At 36.2% G+C, this 21,545-nt stretch overlaps 1 protein-coding gene across 5 annotated transcripts; it reads right to left on the bottom strand.

Moving 5' to 3' along the window:
- Window positions 1–1,301: 1,301 nt before the first annotated feature.
- On the bottom strand, window positions 1,302–9,606 carry LOC117615781. 5 transcript variants are annotated; one of them, XM_034344932.1, is made up of 10 exons: window positions 9,248–9,606; window positions 8,339–8,864; window positions 7,876–8,026; window positions 7,445–7,555; window positions 6,189–6,648; window positions 5,408–5,650; window positions 4,868–4,937; window positions 3,327–3,493; window positions 2,422–2,488; window positions 1,302–1,710 (listed from the first exon to the last, which is right to left on the bottom strand). In XM_034344932.1, the coding sequence occupies exons 1-10, from the start codon at window positions 9,383–9,385 to the stop codon at window positions 1,556–1,558; spliced, it is 2,088 nt and encodes a 695-aa protein (XP_034200823.1). In that variant the 5' UTR covers window positions 9,386–9,606; the 3' UTR covers window positions 1,302–1,555. The 5 variants fall into 5 exon arrangements, 4 of the variants coding, with proteins under 4 accessions (XP_034200823.1, XP_034200825.1, XP_034200827.1 ...); XM_034344934.1 differs by lacking the exon at window positions 3,327–3,493 and adding an exon at window positions 2,672–2,787; XR_004584058.1 differs by lacking the exon at window positions 3,327–3,493 and having other exon boundaries at window positions 1,654–1,710.
- Between the last annotated feature and the right edge of the window lie 11,939 nt (window positions 9,607–21,545).

Here is a 21,545-nt window from a genome sequence, read left to right as displayed (position 1 = left end):
AGTATGTCCTTTTGAACTCAAGTTTAAATCCCCCTTCCTGTAAATTAAATTAAAATATATAGTTTACTTTAGATTAAAATTAGATTAATTCAGAGTAGTTCACTTGCCCCTTTGCCATTTCATATGGAGGTAAAATTGGAAATCTTTTTTTTTTTTTATTTTAAAATTTTAAAATGCTTGGTAAACTTGGACATTTGTTTGGCGTGAGACATGCAAGAACATGTCTTGGGGGCTTTGGTTTAAACATTTTTACTTTCTCCTTCACCAGATCCATCCATCGGTTTGCCCTTGTGGAATTTCAAGGCGCAAACAAACCTCTCGAAGAAGGAGAACCTCGATTCTCTATATGATTTCTTTGATCACACAAAATTAAACTCAACCACATAAAAGATATTTCCATTTCCATGACGCAAGTCTCGAATATATTCAGAATTCAAAAGTAAAAAATGGATAAAAGAACCGTTGATATAAAGGTTTGTTTTTTTGGGTCGTTAGTGTTGTTTGTGTCATAACCAACGCTAATTGAAGATAAATATCAAAGAACAAAATGACAGGCTACTTCTGCTAAAGGCCTGAAGAGATTGTGGTGCAAATCCTATATATCATGGTATACTCTGATCAATAGTTCCACCTTCGTTGCCAATTCCATGCACACACTTGCCTACTTTTCAAGCCTTCTGTCCTTTCTCAAGAACAAGATTAGTTATTGTGATTAGATGAACCTGTTAGTTCCATTACGGAATGAATCACATAAATTTCGACTAAAAGATGAGAAAAAAAAAAGGGGAGGAGGTGAAAGGGGAAGAAGGGAGGAGACTGGCTGCAGTGAGGTGGGAGAAGAAAGAGATGCGTGAGGAAAAGGAAATGCGAAAGATTTAATAATCTTTTTACTAAGGATTTTAAATAAAGAATAAGAAACTTGAAATGATACTAAGTGATGTTGCATGTCCACAATCCCGTCATTTAAGGTTTTTTTAATTTATTTTTGGTCTTAGAAGAAGGATTTAAACTTGAGACCTCCATTTCGAGACCTTGATTCTAAATCTGAAATTTTATATCAAATACTTCAAAACCTATCAAACTTGAGACCTGTGTGATAAACTCACATGGTAACTCACAGGTAATAATACATAGAAAGGTAGGGCACCCACATATAAAGAGATGAGCTCATCGAAAACCTATTTGAGAGTGACAAATTAATCCATAGCTCTCTGATTCAAACACCAAAGTTAACAATCCACACGCCACAGCTAGGAGGCAAAGGACTTGTTATGAAAGTTAGCGTCAGTCTAATACGTACGTTTACAAAATAGCCCAAAAGAGAATATATATATATAATATATATATAAATACATATGTCTTAATACATGATGCATTAGCATTTTTTGGTATATATTTGTTAGGATACTTAAGGATGCGTTAACACTTTCTTGTATATATTTGATAATGCATTGATATTTTTCCCTCTACTTCCTTTTGACTTTACTGAAGCCAAACAAAAACCTGAACTAACAATCTTCAGCAAAATGCAGTTTCTATCTTTCCAACAAAGAACCTAGAACTGCTGGGCCTGGCCTGCCATACTTCGCAATTTTACCAGAATTTGAGCTGCAGCCGATTCTCTTGCCTCACGAGGATTGGAACACAGGTCACCCCCACTTGAACAATCAAAATCCATCCCTTTTACTGTCACCTCAGCTTGGAATCCACCTTTCAAACACAAATAAATTACCATTAGTTTTAACTCTTCATTGCAGTCGATTAATCTACTAATGCAGGATACGTTGTTAATTTCAACGATGATCTTCTAGAGGTTACATTACCAGGCAAGTTCTCCAAAAGGCAGAACTAAAACCCTACTGCAGAATAACCAGTTTCCAGAATTTTTATGCAAGTTCTAATCAAATCAATAGCTTTACACCAAAAACACAGCTGTGAGATACGAAGGAAGACAAGGAAGACCCACCAACACTTAATAATGTCTCAATCTTTAGGTTTATGAATTTCAGTACAATGCTGAAAGAGGTTAAAAGAAGGGATCTGGTGGATAGAAGCTAGTAAGGATTATTTTATAAAACATTTGATGGATCATGAAAGTCAAAGATGACAATCCCAGCACATTCTAAACCTTTGGAAGATTAAATTGGCGTGGCTCGGCCACATTATTGCCCAAAAAAGAATCCCCAAAGCAGTCCAACATGATTAAAAAAACAAAAAGAAAATCCTACCTGATTAACTAAATATTGAAAGGTCGTAGAAAAAATCCTTTTTCATATAAAGTGCAGGAACAGCAACAAGATCAGAGGAACATTAAGCATAGATATAACATCCTTTTTTCCCCATAGCAAAATCAATTCTATTTAAAAGCACAGTTTAAATTGCATGTGAAAATAAAAACAGTTCAAATATAAATGATCTTACCATCTGATGGGGATACACGATAAGTTGGTAATACCCAATTGTTTTCATAGCATGCATCATCGAGATCCTGCCAAGTTGACAGTGTTATAAGAATGTATAAGAAATCAAATCTGTAAGCTCCTAATTTGCAACTTCTATATCTAAATCTGAATAAAAATGAGTGGGGATTTCATAGAAGAGCTAAAGACTCCTACAATGAAAACCAACTTGCACAAGGTTCCAAAGCATAGAGTTCAACAATAATTCGAACCAATGATGTCTTTAGCCAAATACGATAGATCAGTGGCTTGTTAACGCAGATGAAGACCAAGAGCTCATTGGTAAATTGTAAGATATTTTGCAAAGCAGTTCCAATGCTCAGATATTCTGGAACAATCATCAACAAAGGAAACAAAGTAAGAGAAGCCCAACATGCTTTTATCTCTAGAGGCACACCAAGACCAAACAGAAACAGCCAAAAACCTAGAAATTTCTGCATCCTAGTCCACATTCAGCAAGAAAAAAGGAAAGTCTTAAAAACCGTTAGTAACCGACGCCCTGAAATATAAGTGTATCCCATAAGAAGTCAACTACCTCCTCACTTTTACCCTAAAAGATTCTGCTATTTCTCCCTAACCAGGCTACCCAAAATTGCCAAAGCTCCATAATCCTGCAAAACTTTTTCCTTTTCCCTCTACCAAAAGCAACAAAAGTTCTGAACGAATGGGAAAACACCCAATGAATAACCCAAGAAACTTCTTATACTTCTTTTGAAGCCAACTCTTAAAATTTGTTTTGTAGGATGCAAAAGAATAGAACCTTGAAGATGTCTCAAATGGGATTTTAATGGAATGCCTATTCTCATAAACCTTCAATTCTCAATTGGCATAAGCAATGAGAAGATACAATCCAATAGGGGAACTTGCCTGGCATGGATTTTGCTCTTTGAGAATGGCCTCTGACAACTTCTTCCTCTTGCTACTTTGGGGGAGTTGGTCATCAAGCAGTCGATGAGTCCTTCCACTTCTTACACAGACATCATTACAACCTTCTATAATGGACTCTACCTTTAGTGCCAAGTCATCTTCACCACCTATTGTAGTGAAAAAAATTGATATGGAAGTATACGTCAAGTACTGTACAACCATTGCACAGGAGCCCTTACCTCTAAATATGTAGGGATAGACTCCAACACCTTGCAATTCCAAGTCTTTACCAATAAATATATACATATGAAAAAACACTGTTCAAGACAATAGTGTTTCACCATGTGCACAACGTGTGCTAAGTATTAAGTTCAAACAAGGGACACATAATTTCAAACTTCTACACTTTTCAGTTTTGGTAATCTCCCCAACTATAAAGTGCTTTTACCTAGCTTTTTTACTTCTGATCATAAGAAGTGTTAGAAGGTTGTTAGGCTTGATTTACCACCACTTATGCTTCATTTTTCAATTAGCCTATTATGGTTTGATTTTTTAATCAAAGGTTGGATTCTAATACTTGAGATTGTTTTCCAAATTTTGGTAACCTGCGTACCATAAATGGCCAAGACAAAGTGGAGAGTCCTTAAATTTCACAATATCTTTTTTTAGGGGTCCATGAACTATATAGTCTAACATAATCCAAAGTGAGGCCACTAACAGTTTTACCACTAACAGTTTTTGGCATTGGCTTTGATTATTTTGTCTAATAAGCAGGGAGGTACAACTATTTTACATATTGAGTTCATGCAGTGGCATCGTGAGCTGCCTTGTTTTATAATATTTTCTTAAAATGAAAGTTATAAACAGATGAATTTGATTGAGTTAGCTTGTTTTCTTTGCTTAAATAGATACAATACCACAAATTAGTTTCTTAGTTTGATATGTCAAACATAACTTAAACCAAAAAAATACAGAAACAAAAAAAATTAGGTTCCATGCATCAAATAGGTTTCAAACTAGTTCATAAGGAAAAAAAAAAAAAAAAAAAAGGGTACGACCACAAGGTCAGCATTGAGTCACTGATCATCTTTTGGTACTCTGCAGATGCAAGGCACTTACATTTAGATTCTACTTAAGGCAGTATTCAAGACTTCTAAATTATGGTCATTTCAACATACTTGGCACGCCGCAATTCCAGCATATAGGAAATAGTAGTCTTATAATGGACTAAAATTCAAGGAACACTTCAGATTCTCATCATGGAAGAACTAACAATTAAAAACAGTACAACTCAAAAATCAGTTTATGGCATCAGTTTTTACTCTCCCACCTGCCACCATTATGAATGCTAACTTGGTGGGGTTACCAGACAAGAAGCTTATCCAGTTTAAGATCTTGTTGTGATTGGACTTTCTCGTATACTTTGTACATTTGAGTGTAAACATGTAAAATAGAAAAGTTTAAGAGAAAAAATGGGGCAGAAAGGGTGGAGGGAGGATAAATAAATAACCAAAATCGAATAACTTGAAAGAAAATAATACCATTTAAAATTGTCTGGATTTTTTTATCACACTGAGCAATCTCATCCTCAATATTCCGCTGCTGAAGAGACTGCATGGATGAGCAAATGAGTCTAAAAAGAACAAGTTCATTTTAAATATAAAAAATATAAAAACTAGTAAAGCAAATATGTTACAGCGGAAGGATGTAAAATTTAACCATTCGATAGGTCCACGAACAGAGTCTCGTGTATTTAACCATTCTAATTGTTGAGGGACTGACTGGTATACAACAATTTGAACTTTGAAGGATGAAAAATTGCAAACAAAATTGCACCATCTCAATTTGGTATATCTGATTGGGCTATAGCAACTTTACTGGTGCCATATGCACATGTGCTCAGGCCACTCCCAGTTACCTTATCTATAGAAGACATGAGTCAACTGTACATTAGACTAATTCCATCCAACAATCTCTGAATGGACATTCATACTATGCGTTTGATTATCTAGAAGGAACTCATCCTACTAGTAATTAGATCAGGACGCCAAGGTAATTATGGAAAGAAAAAAAAGTATTACCAGGTCATCCCTTCTTTTCATAAGAACTTTCAAAGCAGTTTGTGACAAGATGTTTTCTTTAGAAGCTATAGCAATCTGAAGCTTGTAAAGATCTTCGGAACTTGATTGATAGGTGACAATGGCAGAATCATCTATACCATCTTGATCTGACGAGTCAATGGAACAGATCTTCTTTCCAGCAACAATTTTTTTAGCTCCGCAGTCAGTAATGAATGGCCTTGTTTTTGAGTTCACCACCTTGACCTGCCCACCAGGCAACAGGCTATCAGATGATATAGAAATAATTTTAAAGAATCTAATTATGTTAAGTAGAAACTCTAAAGATTCTAGGCCTAATAAAACAAAAGAACTGATCTGCACTTGAAATTTAAGCATAAAAGTCTGCTTGAGTACCTTAACATATGACACTTTTTTTTTTTTTTTTTTTTTAAATGTCTTAATCTGACATGTAATAAGTGAAGTACTTGAGATGTAATAAGTGAAAAAAAACCAACAACCACAGATTTGTTAACCTCAACCTACATTTGGTAAGCCCCACTAAATTTTTTCTAAGCACGAGTGTGTACCTAGAAATCACAGGGAACTACAGACACACATATGAGATGTAGAGAAGGAAAAATGTTGAAGTGGGTAAAGAAGTCTAAACTTTTACATTAACATTACTTGCTGAGCAATTTAATCCATTTTCATTACAGGATGTCATGTTGGAATCTTGAATGGTGCTTAATATATTCTTGCAGGGTTCTCTATTTTGTGAGGGAACCATGGGAGAGTCATCTACCTCAATTTTCTGAGGCCCACTGAAAGCATCAGCCAAACTTGTCTTGCAACATCCAGTGGTATCTTTCTGCTCCCTTGATTGAGGTTTAGATCTGGGTGTATCTTTTTCAAGATTCTCTACATGGTATTTGACAATTTGAATGGTGCTTGAAATATTCTTACAACTCTGTTCATTCTGCAAGGCGACCATGGAAGAGTCATCCACTTCCATTTTCTGAGGCCCATTGAAGGCATCAGCCAAACTTGTCTTGCAACATCCACTTGTATCTTTCTGCTTCCATGATTGAGGATTAGAACCACTTGTGTTTTCAACATTCTCTATCATGATACCTTTTTCATGAGACTTGTCTCGGCTTTTATCAAGTTCTAGCTTGCAAGGTGTTTCAACCCTATCAGGGCTGTTTACAGTTATATTTTCCTTGTCTAGCCTTGAATCTTGCAAACCATTTGAGGATTCTCTCCTGCAAGTGAGAAAAACACATGTTAGGTAAATAAAAGACAATTTGGAGATGTTAAATCAGTATTCAAGCAGTGCTGCTACATGAAATCAAATAGAAAGTTCCTATAATCCCAATAACGAATAGAGGAGCAAAAAAGTTCCTATGGCTAAATTCACCATTTATTCGTTCAATGTTTCTATAAAAGTTCATAAAACAATGAGTTTCAACACTGGCCTCAAGTGTTTTGGCAATGTTACCAAAGATAGAAAACACTGAGGTTTGTTTGTTTCTACGACCTACGCTAAACACACATCACAAAATAAGGACATGATGAGCTAACGAATCTCGTATTCCAGCGTGTCGAAAAAGGTGCTACCGAAGTTATGTGGTACCGTGTCATGGCAGGGTAGCTAACAGCTAAGACCTGACAAATGGGTTCAAATGAGCCTTGCAAATGGGTAGGTCAAGTGTTAATCTTAAAAGAGTAAATATATAATAATAATAATAAATTACAAGGATTAATATTAGTAAGATTCTTTGCATCTTACAGTACCGAAATGTGATGTAATAGCCATTGACATTTGTTTCGGAAAAAATAAACCTCAGCCAAATACTCTTTATCCTGAAGAATGTTTCAATCAAGCATAAGAGGCAATAATAGAATCATGTACTAAAGAGGATGTCCAAGGATTATAATTACTAGTACTGCAGCTAGAAATCTGCATCGAAGACACAAAAACTACTATGCACAATTATTGTGTTTCTAATTAGACAAAAAGAAAAAAAACTACAAAATATCAAGAAAGTAAAAGCACACCTAGAAAACCAGTCTAACAAAATCCCAGCATAAGGAAGCACATGGAAGTACTCGACGACTGGTGTAACTGTCCAACTGCTGGAACTCTTTCCGACCAGAGGACCCTGCAGACTACTCGAAAAGCAAGGACATGATGTTAGCATAAAAATTAAAACAGTGGAGAGCAGTAATATGATAAATCATTACTGTTCATCACTCAAAACACAAACCCTATTATTTTCAAACCCAACCCATTTCCTGACACTTTCGAGTTTACATTAACAAATATGTTTAAAACATGTAATATAATATCCAATAGTGCATAACATTAAAACGATCTAACAACTGACACAAAGTATAATGCACCCTTAATCCGACCACGTTTTCCACCTTAACCCCTCAAAGCACCCAAAAAAAAAACCAAACAAAGAAGTCTCTTTCTACAACCATACCTGTCAATAACATCTTGAATAGGAATTTGAATAATCTCCTCACTGACTGTTTTGGTGCATTGAATTATAAAGAAGCAAACAGCCGCCTTTTCTTTACTCACAGAAAATACAACGTGGCTTTCCAAAACCAGAAGATCTGTTTGATTAATACCTATTCCGTTCACAAGAATCATATTTATGTGTCAGCTAGTCTGTTAGACAATTGGAAGCAGAAAAAGGTCCTAGAACACAAGGATTTGGATACTTAGACACAGGAAATTACATTAATTAAATCTGTAATGCATGAACCTTGAAAAAGTTCGACCAAAAAAAAAAAAAAGAGGAACCTTGAAAATGATTTTCAAGTTCAAGAATAATTTGCTTGATTCTCTGTGTCCGGATCAGCAAAACAAAAGGCAGAAGAGATCAGGAACTGTTGGACTCAATACATCTCGAAAAGTAGTATATAAGGAAATTTGCATACCTGCAGCTTCACTAACTGCTGAATATGCAAGTTTCCGGAAGCTAGCTTCATCAGTCCTTGATTCAACTCTTGAAGGTTTTCCAGTGACTCTTTTGTTTCTGTTTACATGTTTTGCCTCCGTTTGATCTTCTGAACTGTGCACTGCGACATCTAAATCTTTTTCAATCACCGACCAAACCCCCTGGGTAATGAGACTGAATAGCAATAAGCAGTTCTCCTTCTTGGGGTCAACCAAAAAGACGGTAACTTTAGAAATTGGCCATCCCTCTGTATTTGGAACATCCTTTGATGCATCCAACCTTAAAGACATGTTGCATGCATCCATGATTGTTTTTTCTGTCACTGAGAGTTGTTTCTCCAGGTCATCCAACTCAGTATCACTGGGCTTTTGCATGAATTTCATATGAGGCAGCAGGGCTGGTTTCAGAACCAAAACCAACTTGCAAAACGAATCGAAGTTCAAAACTTCTAGATCCGGGCATTGCTTTCGGTGATAGTAGTTGTATAGTAACACAACAGCATGAACCTAAGGGTAAGGGAAACCAATTTCACAAGCAAAGCAAATAGTTAAAAGAAATTTAGAGAAATGAAGACTCAAGGAAAATTGAGGTTTAAAAAAAACACTAAAGGACAATGTTTTCCTCCTACCCAAGAAGACACTCATCCTTGCAAATCACTTTTTAACACATTTGCAAAAATAATTTATTAAAAGAACACAAAGAGGAAAATTTTTGCAAACATATGAAACTGTGGTTGGCAAGAAACTATTCCTACTTCCAGTGGACGGGAAGCAAAGTCCAAAACTAAATAAATATGAGAATTTTATACACCATGCAAATTTTAACACAAAGCACAGGTTAAAGTTTGATTTTTTAACACAAAATGCATCATGAAACGAAAAAAGAACACCTGTTTGGCAACTGATTCTTGTTGAGAGAGCGATGGGATATCACGCAGAGAAGATCTAGGTGGAAGTATTGGGTCGACCAAGTATTCCAGAAAAGCCTTAATGGCCTCCTCAGTTGGACATACATCCGAAGCATCCATGGCCTCCACAAGTCTTTTTGAGCACCACCTACCCACACTTCGAGTTTTATATGAAACTGTGTTTCAGTTTCACGCAAATTGTATGAAACGTTGGGCGAATGAGAAGTCAATTCACAACTGGGCAGTTTCCTAAATGGAATATTAGGAGTAATTGTTCAGCCCTTGGAGAAAGTACTTAGGAATGGAAAGTTCCTTAGAGCAAGTTAGCTTTTCTTAGAGCACCCACAATGGAGGCCTTTAAATTAGGGTTTTGTCCACCACCTTTCACAGATTTAAAGACAAAGAAGAATCTTGAGTTATTTACTCAAATGGCCTTCAAATTTATACCTGATTTATATTTTGGCCCCTTAATTAAATTATTCATTTAAATAGTCCATCAATTGTATATTATTTGGTCCATTAGTCCTATCGTTACATTTTCTATTAAATTTAGTCATGTGAGCAGTACATGTTACATTATGAAGATAAATAAGACTTTCACCATTGCCAGCTCAAATCCCTAGTCTCCAAGCTCACTCATGCCTTGCTCAAGGTCGACATCAAGCAAAACGATGTCATCCTCATCTTCACCCCCAACTCAATTCACTTCCTCGTCTCCTTCTTCTCAATCGTCACAACCAGAACCATTGCCAGAAGTAACGGTGGGATTGTGTCGGTGAATTTGGATTTATTTGGGGATTAAACCTTTTATTTTCTTTTGTTGGGTTTTAGAGACGCGGAGGCTTACCCAGATGACAAGCTTGGTGGCCAAGTAGCATGCAAACCCTCTCTCCTCCAAAAAACAACCCACTCGTTTTGCATTCTCACAACCACAAAAACCCAAACACCAAACTCGACAACAATTGAAGAACCAGAAGAAGAAGGAGAAGAAGAAGATGAACGATGGAGGAGGTGTGGCAAAAACTAATAGGAAGTGAGGGGTTGAGAACGACAAGCCGTACAAGGGGATAAGGATGAGGAAGTGGGGCAAGTGGGTGGCTGAGATTCAAGAACCTAACAAGCGCTCCAGAATTTGGCCCGGCTCCTACTCCACCCCCATCACTGCCGCTCAAGCCTACGTCATGGCCGTTTTTTACTTGTGGAGCCAGAAGGTCTGATTTCTTTTCAAACTTGAAAATGTAACACAACCAAACCCTCATTCTTGATCTGATTTGTCATGCTTCATCTTCCCCCCAACTAAATCTGGAATATTGTAACTAACCCATTTTTATATTACTAATAATAATTACATAATCATCGCCAAATCTAGTTTATCTGATTTTGTTTGGGTGGAAGAGAAGGACGACAGTCGGGAGGGACTAGGGAGAAGGAGAGAAAGAGAGAGGTGGCTGGCTAGTGTTGGGTGGGAACTGTATGTGGGGGTTGGGTTGGGTTGGGAAGAGAAGAGAATGAGAATGAGAGGTTTTATTTTTATTTTAAAACTTAAAAAATATATATATATATATATATATTTGGATTGTTTTACCCTTATATTTGACAGCAACATTGACATAATATAACGGTAAAACCAATGGACCGAATAATATAGAGTTGATGAACGAATAATTTAATTGAGGGGCCAAAATGTAAATCGGATATAAGTTTAAGGACCATTTGAGTAAATAACCCAAGAATCTTTCTTTTTTGTAGGACTAAGTTCTAAAAGTGTCTTTTTATGGATTAAGTTCTAAAAGTGTATTTTGCTTCAATGGATCTACACTAGGGTATGTTAAATTTGGAATGCTATTTTTTAAGGGTTTAAAGGTCTAATGATCCTTGAATTTTGACCCGATTTGCATTTTGGTCTCTCAATTTCCAAAATTGTTCTTGTGGTCCTTCAACTTTAGTTTCGTTATAACTAATGGTCCTGTCGTCAGTTTTGTTAATTTTTTTCTGTTAAATTTGAGCATATGCATAGTACATGGTGTATTGTTGAGGGTCAAATCGAAAATTTCTTTAAATTTTATTATGTATTGGGGAATTTTGGAGAATTTAGAAATATTGTGGTTAAGAGAGATTGTGTTTGGGTTCCGATTCTGTCGAGGAGTGCGGTTTGGGGGATAAAAATTCCCGCGTCACTCTCTCTCCCCAAGATATGGGGAATCACTCTCCATATTGAGCCATTCCATTATCACTTTTTCATCTTCAATTTAAATATATTAGGGAAAAAAAGGGTGATAATTGAATAGGTGATGAAGGAGTGGCTGAAGAGAGAGAGAGAGTAAAAGAGTTGCATAATTTTTACGAATTGAGGAAAGGTATGAATGTTGGAGAGACAAGAGGAAGAAAATGGATGCATAAATTAAAAATAATATAAAAATACCATCTTGCCCCTGTATTTAACAGAAAAGATAATAAAATTGACGGCATGACCATTTGTCCTAACGAAAGTGAAATAGAAAGACCAAGAGAATGATTTTGGAAATTGAAGGACCAAAATGCGAATCGGGTCAAAGTTCAGGGATGATCCAAAACTTCTAGTCGATAGAACTATGAATTCTTAGTTTATAGGAATATGGGAACGAGAGAAATTTTAAGATAATTAGATAAACAAAAGGAAGAAGCCAAGGAACTGCTTTGAGTTCTACTTATCTATTACATTCAATAACTTACGTATTTATATAAGTTTTGTTTTCCAAAAATAACTAAAGTAAAAGAGAAAATAAAGTTAAACCATAAAAGCTATGTGGTTTAAAAGCTCCTACGTACTTAAGCCATACAAAGGTGGTGGCTGGATTAAGACCAATTCTCTTTTAAGCCACAACTTATTCGCGGATTAAATAATATAATTGATTTATATCAATTATATTATATTATATTTATTATAAGATCCTCCTAGATCATGGCTCCTCCATTTAAGAACATTAAGCTCCTGTTCAAGTTAAATGGTGAGATGTGGAAATTCTTGGGTAGCCTTTTCTCGAATATACCACTTCAATTTGCTAGGAAGTTGCCTTTTACTGCCAATACGGAAATACTCATACTTTCCAAGGCAGGTCTCACGAACCTTCTGCCCCAAGATACAATCCTCTTGCAAAGGGTCTTCTTGTTCAATCTTTAAGTCATCAACTGATGGAAGGCGAGTGTCTTCGTCGGGATCATCATCCAGTAGAGATGACTCAAAAAGCTTAAGATTCTCGGCATTGATGACCGAGTACATATGCATGTATGGTGGTAATTCAAGTTGAAAGGCATTATCACCCATTTGTTTGATGATCTTGAACAGTCCATAACGAATATGTAAAACCAGACATTAAGCTCTAAAAGCATATAAAGGGGGTTGAAGTAAGCGAGAAGAAAAAGACTACCCTTTTAAAATTAAACTTCTTTAAAAGCACACAAGCACAAACACAAACAAATTTGGGATTAATAAATTAAAACTAGTTACAGCGGAATGTAAATAACACATGAGAATTGTTGATCCAGAAAACCCAACAAGGGGAAAAACTGGGGGCACCAAGCTAGGAGAGATCCAATTTACTCAATTAAGAATAAGAAGAAAAATGAAAGAAGACTTAGCTCATCTATCACCTATAGGCAACTACAATCCAACATTTCAGCAAATACCTTTTCTTTATCTCTTAGCAGCAAATTCTCTCAAGAACACCAAGCTCAAGTTGCATGTTGTTTGATATATGAAGTGAGTTATATGGTTTCACAGATTCATCTATCTCAATCACGAAGTATGATTGAGCTAGACAAATGAAACCTAAGTGTTGTGATGATTAAACTAGAAGTAGTGACCTTGAAGCATGTAGTTTAAATCAAAATAACAACAATGAAACAAAACTAATGTTCAGCCGAAATCTTGTAAACACTTACTTGGAGAAAGCTATATGTATACAATCAATCGTATACTCACAAGTAACATAAATTAGCTGAACAAATAATAATGAACTCAAGCAATGAAAAATATTTAGCCGTAAAGAGTATAAATTAACTTGGGGAAGTGTTTATGTGTATGCAATCATCCACATAGCCCTCAAGTGTTCAAGAATGATTGAACCAGTAAATAGGTTCTTGAATGCTCAGAGGCACATAAGAAATTTTTTCAAAAACTTTTGAAATGATTCTGCTAGGCAAGTAGAAAGTGAGATGCATAAAAAATTTTTAAATGAAATGAGTTCCTTTGAAAAACGCCAGCCAAGGAAGAATATATAGATTCTTTGAAACATTTTGTTTTCAAGACAACCCCACGTTTTGAAAGACCAGCCACAGGAAACACAAAGGAAGATAAGGAGTTTTTAATTTCTTTTAGGAACCAAATGCACTGACACAACACCAAGGCTTTTACAAAGATGAAATAAAATTTAAATAAAATAAGCCAATATTATTTTGATGGGTTGGAATCAAGAAGTGCGTGCTTTTGAACAAAGAAGTGGAGAATGTTTTCTTACATGTTTTTAATAAAGATGAAATAAAATAAGCCATATTGATTTGATGGCTTGTGAAAATACCATAGGATGGCTTAAAACACCAAAAGCATAAAGTCTGTGTTTTGAGTAGTTAAGAGTATCACAATAATACAAATAAAACATGCCAAGGGGATACGATGTATCAATCATGTACATTTCAAAACGTAAAAGCAGAGAAAAGCACAGAAAGTATTTTACGTGGTAAAACCCCACATATGGGGAAAATCTACGGCACCTAATAGTCCAAGGCAAATCCACTATAGAACGATGATTACAAGAAGTATACAAACTTGTCCTAGACTCTCTAGACAACGTACCAACTTCTTCGCAACTCAACTTCTCAAGGGATTTCTCCTTTTCCCCTTATGTTGAATCCGATTCTTGACTCGATCGATCCAAACTCACTGGAGGTATGAGAACCTTGTAACTTATGCAAATGAATGCAAGGACAAATCACCAAGATAATCTACTCTTGATGATTTATCCTTATGAACAACAAAGCACTGCAACTTTCTTTTGTGTATATGAAAACTCAAGAAGTACTTTGTTTGTTGAAAGTTGTAGTACGAATGAAACCAACCCTTGCTTTTTATAATGGTTTTCAAAACTAGAAACAAGATCAATTAGTTCCTAATCAACATATTAGTTTTTCAAAATCATACTAATTGATTTCCAATCAAAGAAGACTTTTAATGTCCAAAACTGGAAAGCAATTTATAAAATAAATTAATCTTTCTTAAAATAAAAAGTCTTCTTAATCATAATGTTAATCAAATTGTGAGTTTGAAATAATGCTTGAAATACCACAATCAGAATGCATGATTGAATGAAGAATTTACCTCAGTGATCGTCGGTTGACATATGAGCCTTCAGAGCATATCTTGAAATTTAGACAGCCACCATCACAGCTAATTTACCATCTATCTTAGTCTATTTGGTCTCTAGGAAATGCCAATCACAGAAACAGTACTAACAATCTCTCTCTTTGGCATTTCCTAGACAAAATATCAAAATACAAAGCAAATAAAATACAATTCAAAGTGGTTTACATCCCAACACTAATTTCAGTAGTGAACCTTTAAATCTGCACAACATCAACCAACTAAACCAGTGAAGAATAACAAAACCAAACGAGTAACAAAAAGTTTTGAAATTAGCATGGTGGCATCACAATAATTCAAATGTAAACAAATGAGTACAACACATGTGATTAGCTCCCCCTAACTAATATAATGTTATACAACTAAACAAAAACTCTCCCTTGCTAACAAAATTCCAACTACCATGCCTATACCAGTTTCTCGCCCTTTTTGGCAGGAAATCCGAAGGAACTAGGGGGCATGATCGACGACAGATGGAAAAAGTTGAAGGAAAACCTAACCAGAAGGAAGGGCCCGAAGATGAGCCTCAATGGAGCGAAGACGAGTGTCCAGAACAGCAATCATATCACTTTGGTTCTCAAGAATGTCTTGGAAAGTTCGCAGCAGAGCCATAGTCTCATGATGTTGAACACTGAGTTGTGTGAAAAGAGATTGTTGAGGAATGGTAAGTCCACTATCAGGGCATTGGGCATCGCTACGGTTGAGAGAGACTTGAGAGATGACCTTGATCATATTGGAACAACCAATATCATCATTGGGTTGAGTCGAAATGCCATGAAACTTAGCCAAAGATGTAATGATACGAGGGAGAACCAGACTAGCAGATGGACATGAGGCATTTCCAAATCCAGCAGCAATAAGGCTTTCATGGAGAAAGCGTTCAATCGGAATGAAGAACCCAAATTGAAGAGAGTAAAGAATCGTAGCTGCACGCCAACTGACCTTACTGTGCTAAGAAGTGGGATTGAGGAAGTTTCGAACAAACATGTAGAGAACTCTAGACCATTGGTTCATCCGATAGGAGTGAAGTTCAGAGGGACGTTCAGGAGGAGGATTAGTATACGAGAGATGCACCAGAGTGTGGCATTCCACATTGGCAAGAACAAATGGATTGATTCAGGGCAATGGCGCGAAGTCAATCCAAGAGCAGCAATAATTGAGTCCTCTGTGAAGGGAATATCCACACCCGTACTTGAATCACCAAGGCAGGACTAGGAAGAATAGCACTTGTGACAATCAAAAAATTAGCATAAAATTTAAGCACAATATAGAAATTAGGAAGCGGCAGACCTTAAACCAAGAGAGTCCAGCCACGTTATGTGATGAAGTGGTTGAAGGCAACCCAAGGTCAGAAAGACTAAAGTCATCTTCAAGCAACATGGGACGATGGACAACAATGTCATGGTAACGAGCCTTGTAGGAAGCGGATGAAAAATGTTCATTATGCAAAACGAAGGAGGCATCAGTGGCATGGAGGTTCAAAGAAGAACGACGACGAGACCGGGTGGGCGATGACGGTGGAGTAGTCTTATCCTCAAAATTAGCATCTAAGGAAGCACGACGCGTGATACGCCATCGATGAGAGGAAGACACCATGAGATGAGAGGGTTCGAGGCTGGATTCCGTGCCGTCGGAGAAGGCGTTAGGAGCACTAGTGCCGGAACGAGCTGAATGGGTGGTCACCATGGCTGTAGAGAAAATGGAGCAGTATGTTGTGGTTTGAGCAGAAAAGGATTGAGGCACGAGTGTGCTGAAGAGAAAAACCTAGCTGCACACTTAACTTAAAACTTACACCATTCAATCAAGTTGCACGGCAAAGCATCATGTCTAAGCACAATGATACACTATCTCCAAACCAGAAAACCAAAGGAACAGCAAGCACCACCACACAACTAGTCATATGCATAAAGCAATGCAGTGAGCAACATTAAAGCAATAAACTTTTTACATCTAGAAAGTATCAGAGAAAGGAAAATTTAACACCAAAAGCATTACATCTCTGCATTGTGATCAAAATTAGTCACTGCATTATCAATCTATAACTGGGAGAATTGATAAACTAAAACCCAAAAATGTGAAAATCAAAATAAGCTGACTCAATATGTGAAGAAACCCAAAACAAAGAGAGCTCAGTCCAAAAACAATAGACAAACCAAAAAACAAAAGGAACCAACGAAATAGAGATGCAAAACAACCATTCATGCTATAGAACTTTCACAATACTTATTCCAAAAGATTTGCAACCTGTGAAGGGAATAAACTGGAAGAACCAAAACCAAGTCCCAGTCTAAACATTTGAAGCAAAGCATTTTAGGGACAAAAGCATGAGATCACAAGAACGTACCACTCTCTGACATCGTAAGGCAATACAGTGACATTGAACACGATAAAACTTACAGACTAAATACAATGACAAATCTCAAACTCTTGAAATGTGACTAACTTTCAACAAAACATAAAGAACACCATCACTAATTATCAATCAAACTTATAAACCAACATACACCATATTTGCTAGCATAATCACACTAATCCCTTTTTATATTTTTTATTCTAATTTATAATTTATTTATTTTTAATAATTTATTTATTTGAATTTGAGATGTCCTTCATTAAGCTTTTTTGACATGACTCAAGTAGCGGATGTTCAATCAGTGATCCCAAGTTAGTTGACTATAGGACACTAGGTGAGCAAGCACTCCAAGGAAATACTTATCCAGATCATGAAATCTTCAAAGGAAATCGAGGAGGCAAATGATCAAGGCCTTTTTACGCGAGCCTCGACATTGGTTAGACAAAAGGCCAATTACTCCGCATGGATCAAGCACCAACAATTTTAAGTATTTATTTTGGAACGATCAAGGAGCATGCTAGCAATAAGGTAAAAGTGATCACAAGTCAAATGGATATACAATAAGAGGATGTGCAGAATGTTTGGGGAAGAATTAGGGTGCAAGTGCCAAAGTGAGTAACCAAGATATTTGAAATACAGACTAGTAAACTAGTTTTATCGTAGAGAATGGCAATGAGTAACCAAATGACACTACGAGTATGTAATTCAAGGTGACACAGTACTAGAGCCCAATCTTAGTTCATCAAATGTGAGAGATTTAAACTTGATTGTAATACAACAGCAAAATCCCTAAACATCCTAGCTCATCTCATTGAACACAACCAATGAACAGACACTATAAAAAAAATAAAAAAAAAGAACAACATGAACAAATTAATCAAGGGAGCACAAACCTAGAGACTTTCTAAGGGTTTCAAACCTAAAGATTATCAAGAGGCTTAGTGAAAATATCAGCTAGTTGTTTTTCAGTGGAGATGAATTCAAGAGAAAGAATATTATCCTAAACTAAATCACGAATGAAATGATGACGAATGTCAATGTGTTTTGTGCGAGAGTGCTAAACAGGATTCTTGGAAATATTAATAGCACTTAAGTTATCACAAAAAATCACCATTTTTATATTGTGGAAGACCATAATCAGTGAGCATTTGTTTCATCCACAGTAACTGAGTGCAGCCACTTCCAGCAGCAATGTATTCAGCTTCTGCAGTTGAGAGGGAGACACAATTTTGCTTCTTGCTGAACCAGGATACGAGATTGTTACCTACATAAAAGCAATTGTAGTGGTGCTTTTCCTATCATCAATGTTCCCTGCCCAATCTGCATCCGAGTATCCTGCAAGGTCAACATTTGAGTTAAAGGAGTAGCAAACACCAAAATTTGTAGTACCACTTACATAACATAGAATTCACTTGACAGCAAACAAATGTGATTCCTTGGGATCTAATTGGTAACAAGCACAAACACCAACACTATAAGAGAGATCAAGTTGGCTAGCCGTCAAGTCTAACAGGCTACCAATCATGCTTCGATATAGTTTTTGATCCACACTTTTGCCCTTGGAATCTTTGCAAAGTTTATCATTGGTACTCATAGGATTTCGAATGGCCTTAGTAGACTCCATACCAAATTTAAAGACAAGGGTTTTTACATATTTGGTTTGAGAGATAAATATCCCTTCATTGAATTATTGTACCTGCAAACCAAGAAAGAAAGTTAGTTTACCACACATACTCATCTCAAATTTTTTTTCGCATTACCTCCTGAAATTCATGAATGAGTGAGCTAGATGTTGAGCCGAACACAATGGAGGTGCATGTGCTAGCAGGAATTCTTCCTGAAATATGTTCATTTGGATGTTTCCTACAACATATCCAAAATTTCTAGTATTTGGATATGTATTGAATCTTCAGGGCATGAAATACTAAAACATGTTTCCCAACCCAATTGAAATATTCTAGCCCGATCTACCAAACTTCCAGTCCGATAAGTAACTTACAATGCTCAAATGAATTTTCTTTCTTCATGAAAGTTGTTCATGTGGATGTTTCCAACATATATTCAAATTGGGTCACATTTGAATGAATTAAGTCTGCTCGGGTCATCATACATCAAAGCAGGTTAGGAGAAGAAGCTAAATGGCCAACTGACTAACTTTTGTTAAGTCAATGGAGGTGCATGAGCTAGCATGGAGGTCTGAGCTCACTCAAAAAATAAATATTAAAGTATGCTTGTTGAAGGAGTGATACAATGGGTCGTTGTCGTGAAGAAATTTTGAATCACATGGAGTTTCACCTAGGGAACAACACCAAAGCAACTTTTCTGGTTTTGCTTATTTTTTAAGCAACCCACTTACCAAAGGCAATGACAAGTGGGTACTTCTTATTGGTTGCTGGTCCCAACACTCAACTGACCTCATTTTCTCTATAAATAGAAGGAGAATTCATCAGCTGAACACACACAACTCTCTTAAACAAACTCAACGTCTTCAATAACTTGAAAACCTCAAGCTTGAAACAAATTGCCTTTCCTTCAAGATAACCAATTCATAACTCATGATTGTTATCTTTTTATTTTTATGCTCTTAAAACACTTGGTATGATACCTAATTACTAGGCCAAATCCTTAACTTTTTCTGTACCAAGTATGAATAGAGAAATCATCATGCTATGTTGTTGACTTTTATTCTAATGTTTATATGAATAGAGAAATCTTCATATGAACATTCATCATTTTCATTACTGTCATTTACTTTTCAAATCTAAGCTACAATGAACTGAGTAGAGAAATCTTAAGTTTAGGGTATGTATCTATCATTTACATCGAGTTTGCATTGATAATGAGCTGAATCGAGAAATCTTCAGTTCCATATCATGTTTCTCATTTTTATTTTCTGCTTGTTCTTATTTTTGCACTAGAAAAATATTAAAGTCCTCTTCATTGAGGTATAGAAATAAACAGGTGTTGGAGGGTGGAACAGAGTGGTGGAGCAGTTTAGGAAAAATTAACCCTCGATATTATAAGGTGAAGGCGATCTTCTCACATCGGAAGAGTGGATTAGTAAGTTGGAGGACATCTTTGCCTACATTGACCGCCTTAGTGCACAGAAGGTAACTTGTGCAACCTATATGTTCAAGAAGGGAGCAAGACACTGGTGGGAATATATTTGTGACATTGCCAACAACCCTATTGTGTGGGATATGTTCAAGGAGATATTAGGATTATGAGTTTGTCCAACTTACTAAGGGATCCGTATTTGTGATAAAGTATGAGCGGAAGTATAAAGAGTTGATGAGATTTGCATCATATTTGGTGGATATTGAAGAACATAAGGTGACGAGGTTTGAGAGAGGCTTGAGGGTTAATATAATAAGGATTATCAAAATTTTAGACCTTCAAACTTATGGTGCCTTGTTAAGGAATGCATAAATCCTAGATAATCGTGAGAGGCTGACTATGGTTGCTGAAACGAAGGACTGGGGACAAGGCTTTTACTGAAAGAGGCCATGAAAAAGAACCACAAGAAAATGTTTGATAATCACAATTAAGAAGGGAAGAAGCCCAAGAATTGATGGCATTGAGAAAAAAAAAAACTTCCAACATGTGACCCATGTGATATCCCCTTTGCATGCAAAGAAATTGCTACGAACATGATGTGTGGGTTTCTTGACTAGAGTGATTGCCAAGAAGGAAGGGCTAGATGTTCCTATAGTCACAAACTTTATGCATATGTTTCTAGACGACTTATATATGCTAACATCGGATCGTGAGAGTGAGTTCACGATTGAACTATTACCAGGTGTCACCCTCATATCCAATCCCACTTACTAATTGGCATGAGGAAAACATAAATATTTGAAGGAGAAGTTATAAGACTTGTGTGATAAGGGATTTATTAAACTACTGTGGGGAGTGTTGGTGCTGTTTGTTAAGAAGAAAGATGGGACAATGGAATTGTGTATCAACTATTGAGAACTCAACCGAGTTACCATAAAGAAGAAGTACTCACTTCTGAGAATTGAAGAATTGTACGATTAGCTACTAGGAGCAAGTGTATTTCAAAGATCAATCTTTGATATGGATACCATCAGTTGAAGTTAGAAGGGAGAATGTCCCTAATACATTGTTTCAAAAGCGGTGCTAATATTACTAGTTTCTGGTGATGTCGTTTGGGCTAATGAATGCTCCTTTAGCTTTAATGGATCTCATGAATAAAGTACTCAAGAAGGTACTTAGAAAAGTTTGTTATCATATTCATCAATGACATTTTGGTTTACTTCGAGACTCAAGAGGAACATGAAAGACAAAAAACGAAGGTTCTAAAAGTTTTAAAGAAAAATAAATTGTGGATCGGTTGAGTGAGTCTGCTCATTTTCTCCCAATAAGTAATACATACTCTATGGATCGATTGACAAAGTTATATGTAGATGAAATCATAAGGTTACATGGTATGCCAGTGTTAATCAAGTATGACAGAGACCAAAGGTTTACTTCTACGTTTTGGAAGAGCCTATACAAAGCAACGAGTACAA

This window comes from Prunus dulcis, chromosome 1, assembly GCF_902201215.1.
Source record: "Prunus dulcis chromosome 1, ALMONDv2, whole genome shotgun sequence".
NCBI classification, from domain to species: domain Eukaryota; kingdom Viridiplantae; phylum Streptophyta; class Magnoliopsida; order Rosales; family Rosaceae; genus Prunus; species Prunus dulcis.
The sequence above is the reverse complement of the archived record's forward strand: the minus strand, read 5'-3'. Positions and strand labels throughout refer to the sequence as shown.

Excerpts from the sequence above, each read along its gene's own strand:
- LOC117615781 (XM_034344932.1), bottom strand. The coding sequence starts at position 9,385 with ATGGATGCTTCGGATGTATGTCCAACTGAGGAGGCCATTAAGGCTTTT. Across the intron at positions 8,865-9,247 it reads AAGAATCAGTTGCCAAACAG|GTTCATGCTGTTGTGTTACT; the intron begins GTGTTCTTTTTT and ends CCTTACCCTTAG. Across the intron at positions 4,938-5,407 it reads TGAAAAGAAGGGATGACCTG|TCTCTTCAGCAGCGGAATAT; the intron begins GTAATACTTTTT and ends TCATCCATGCAG.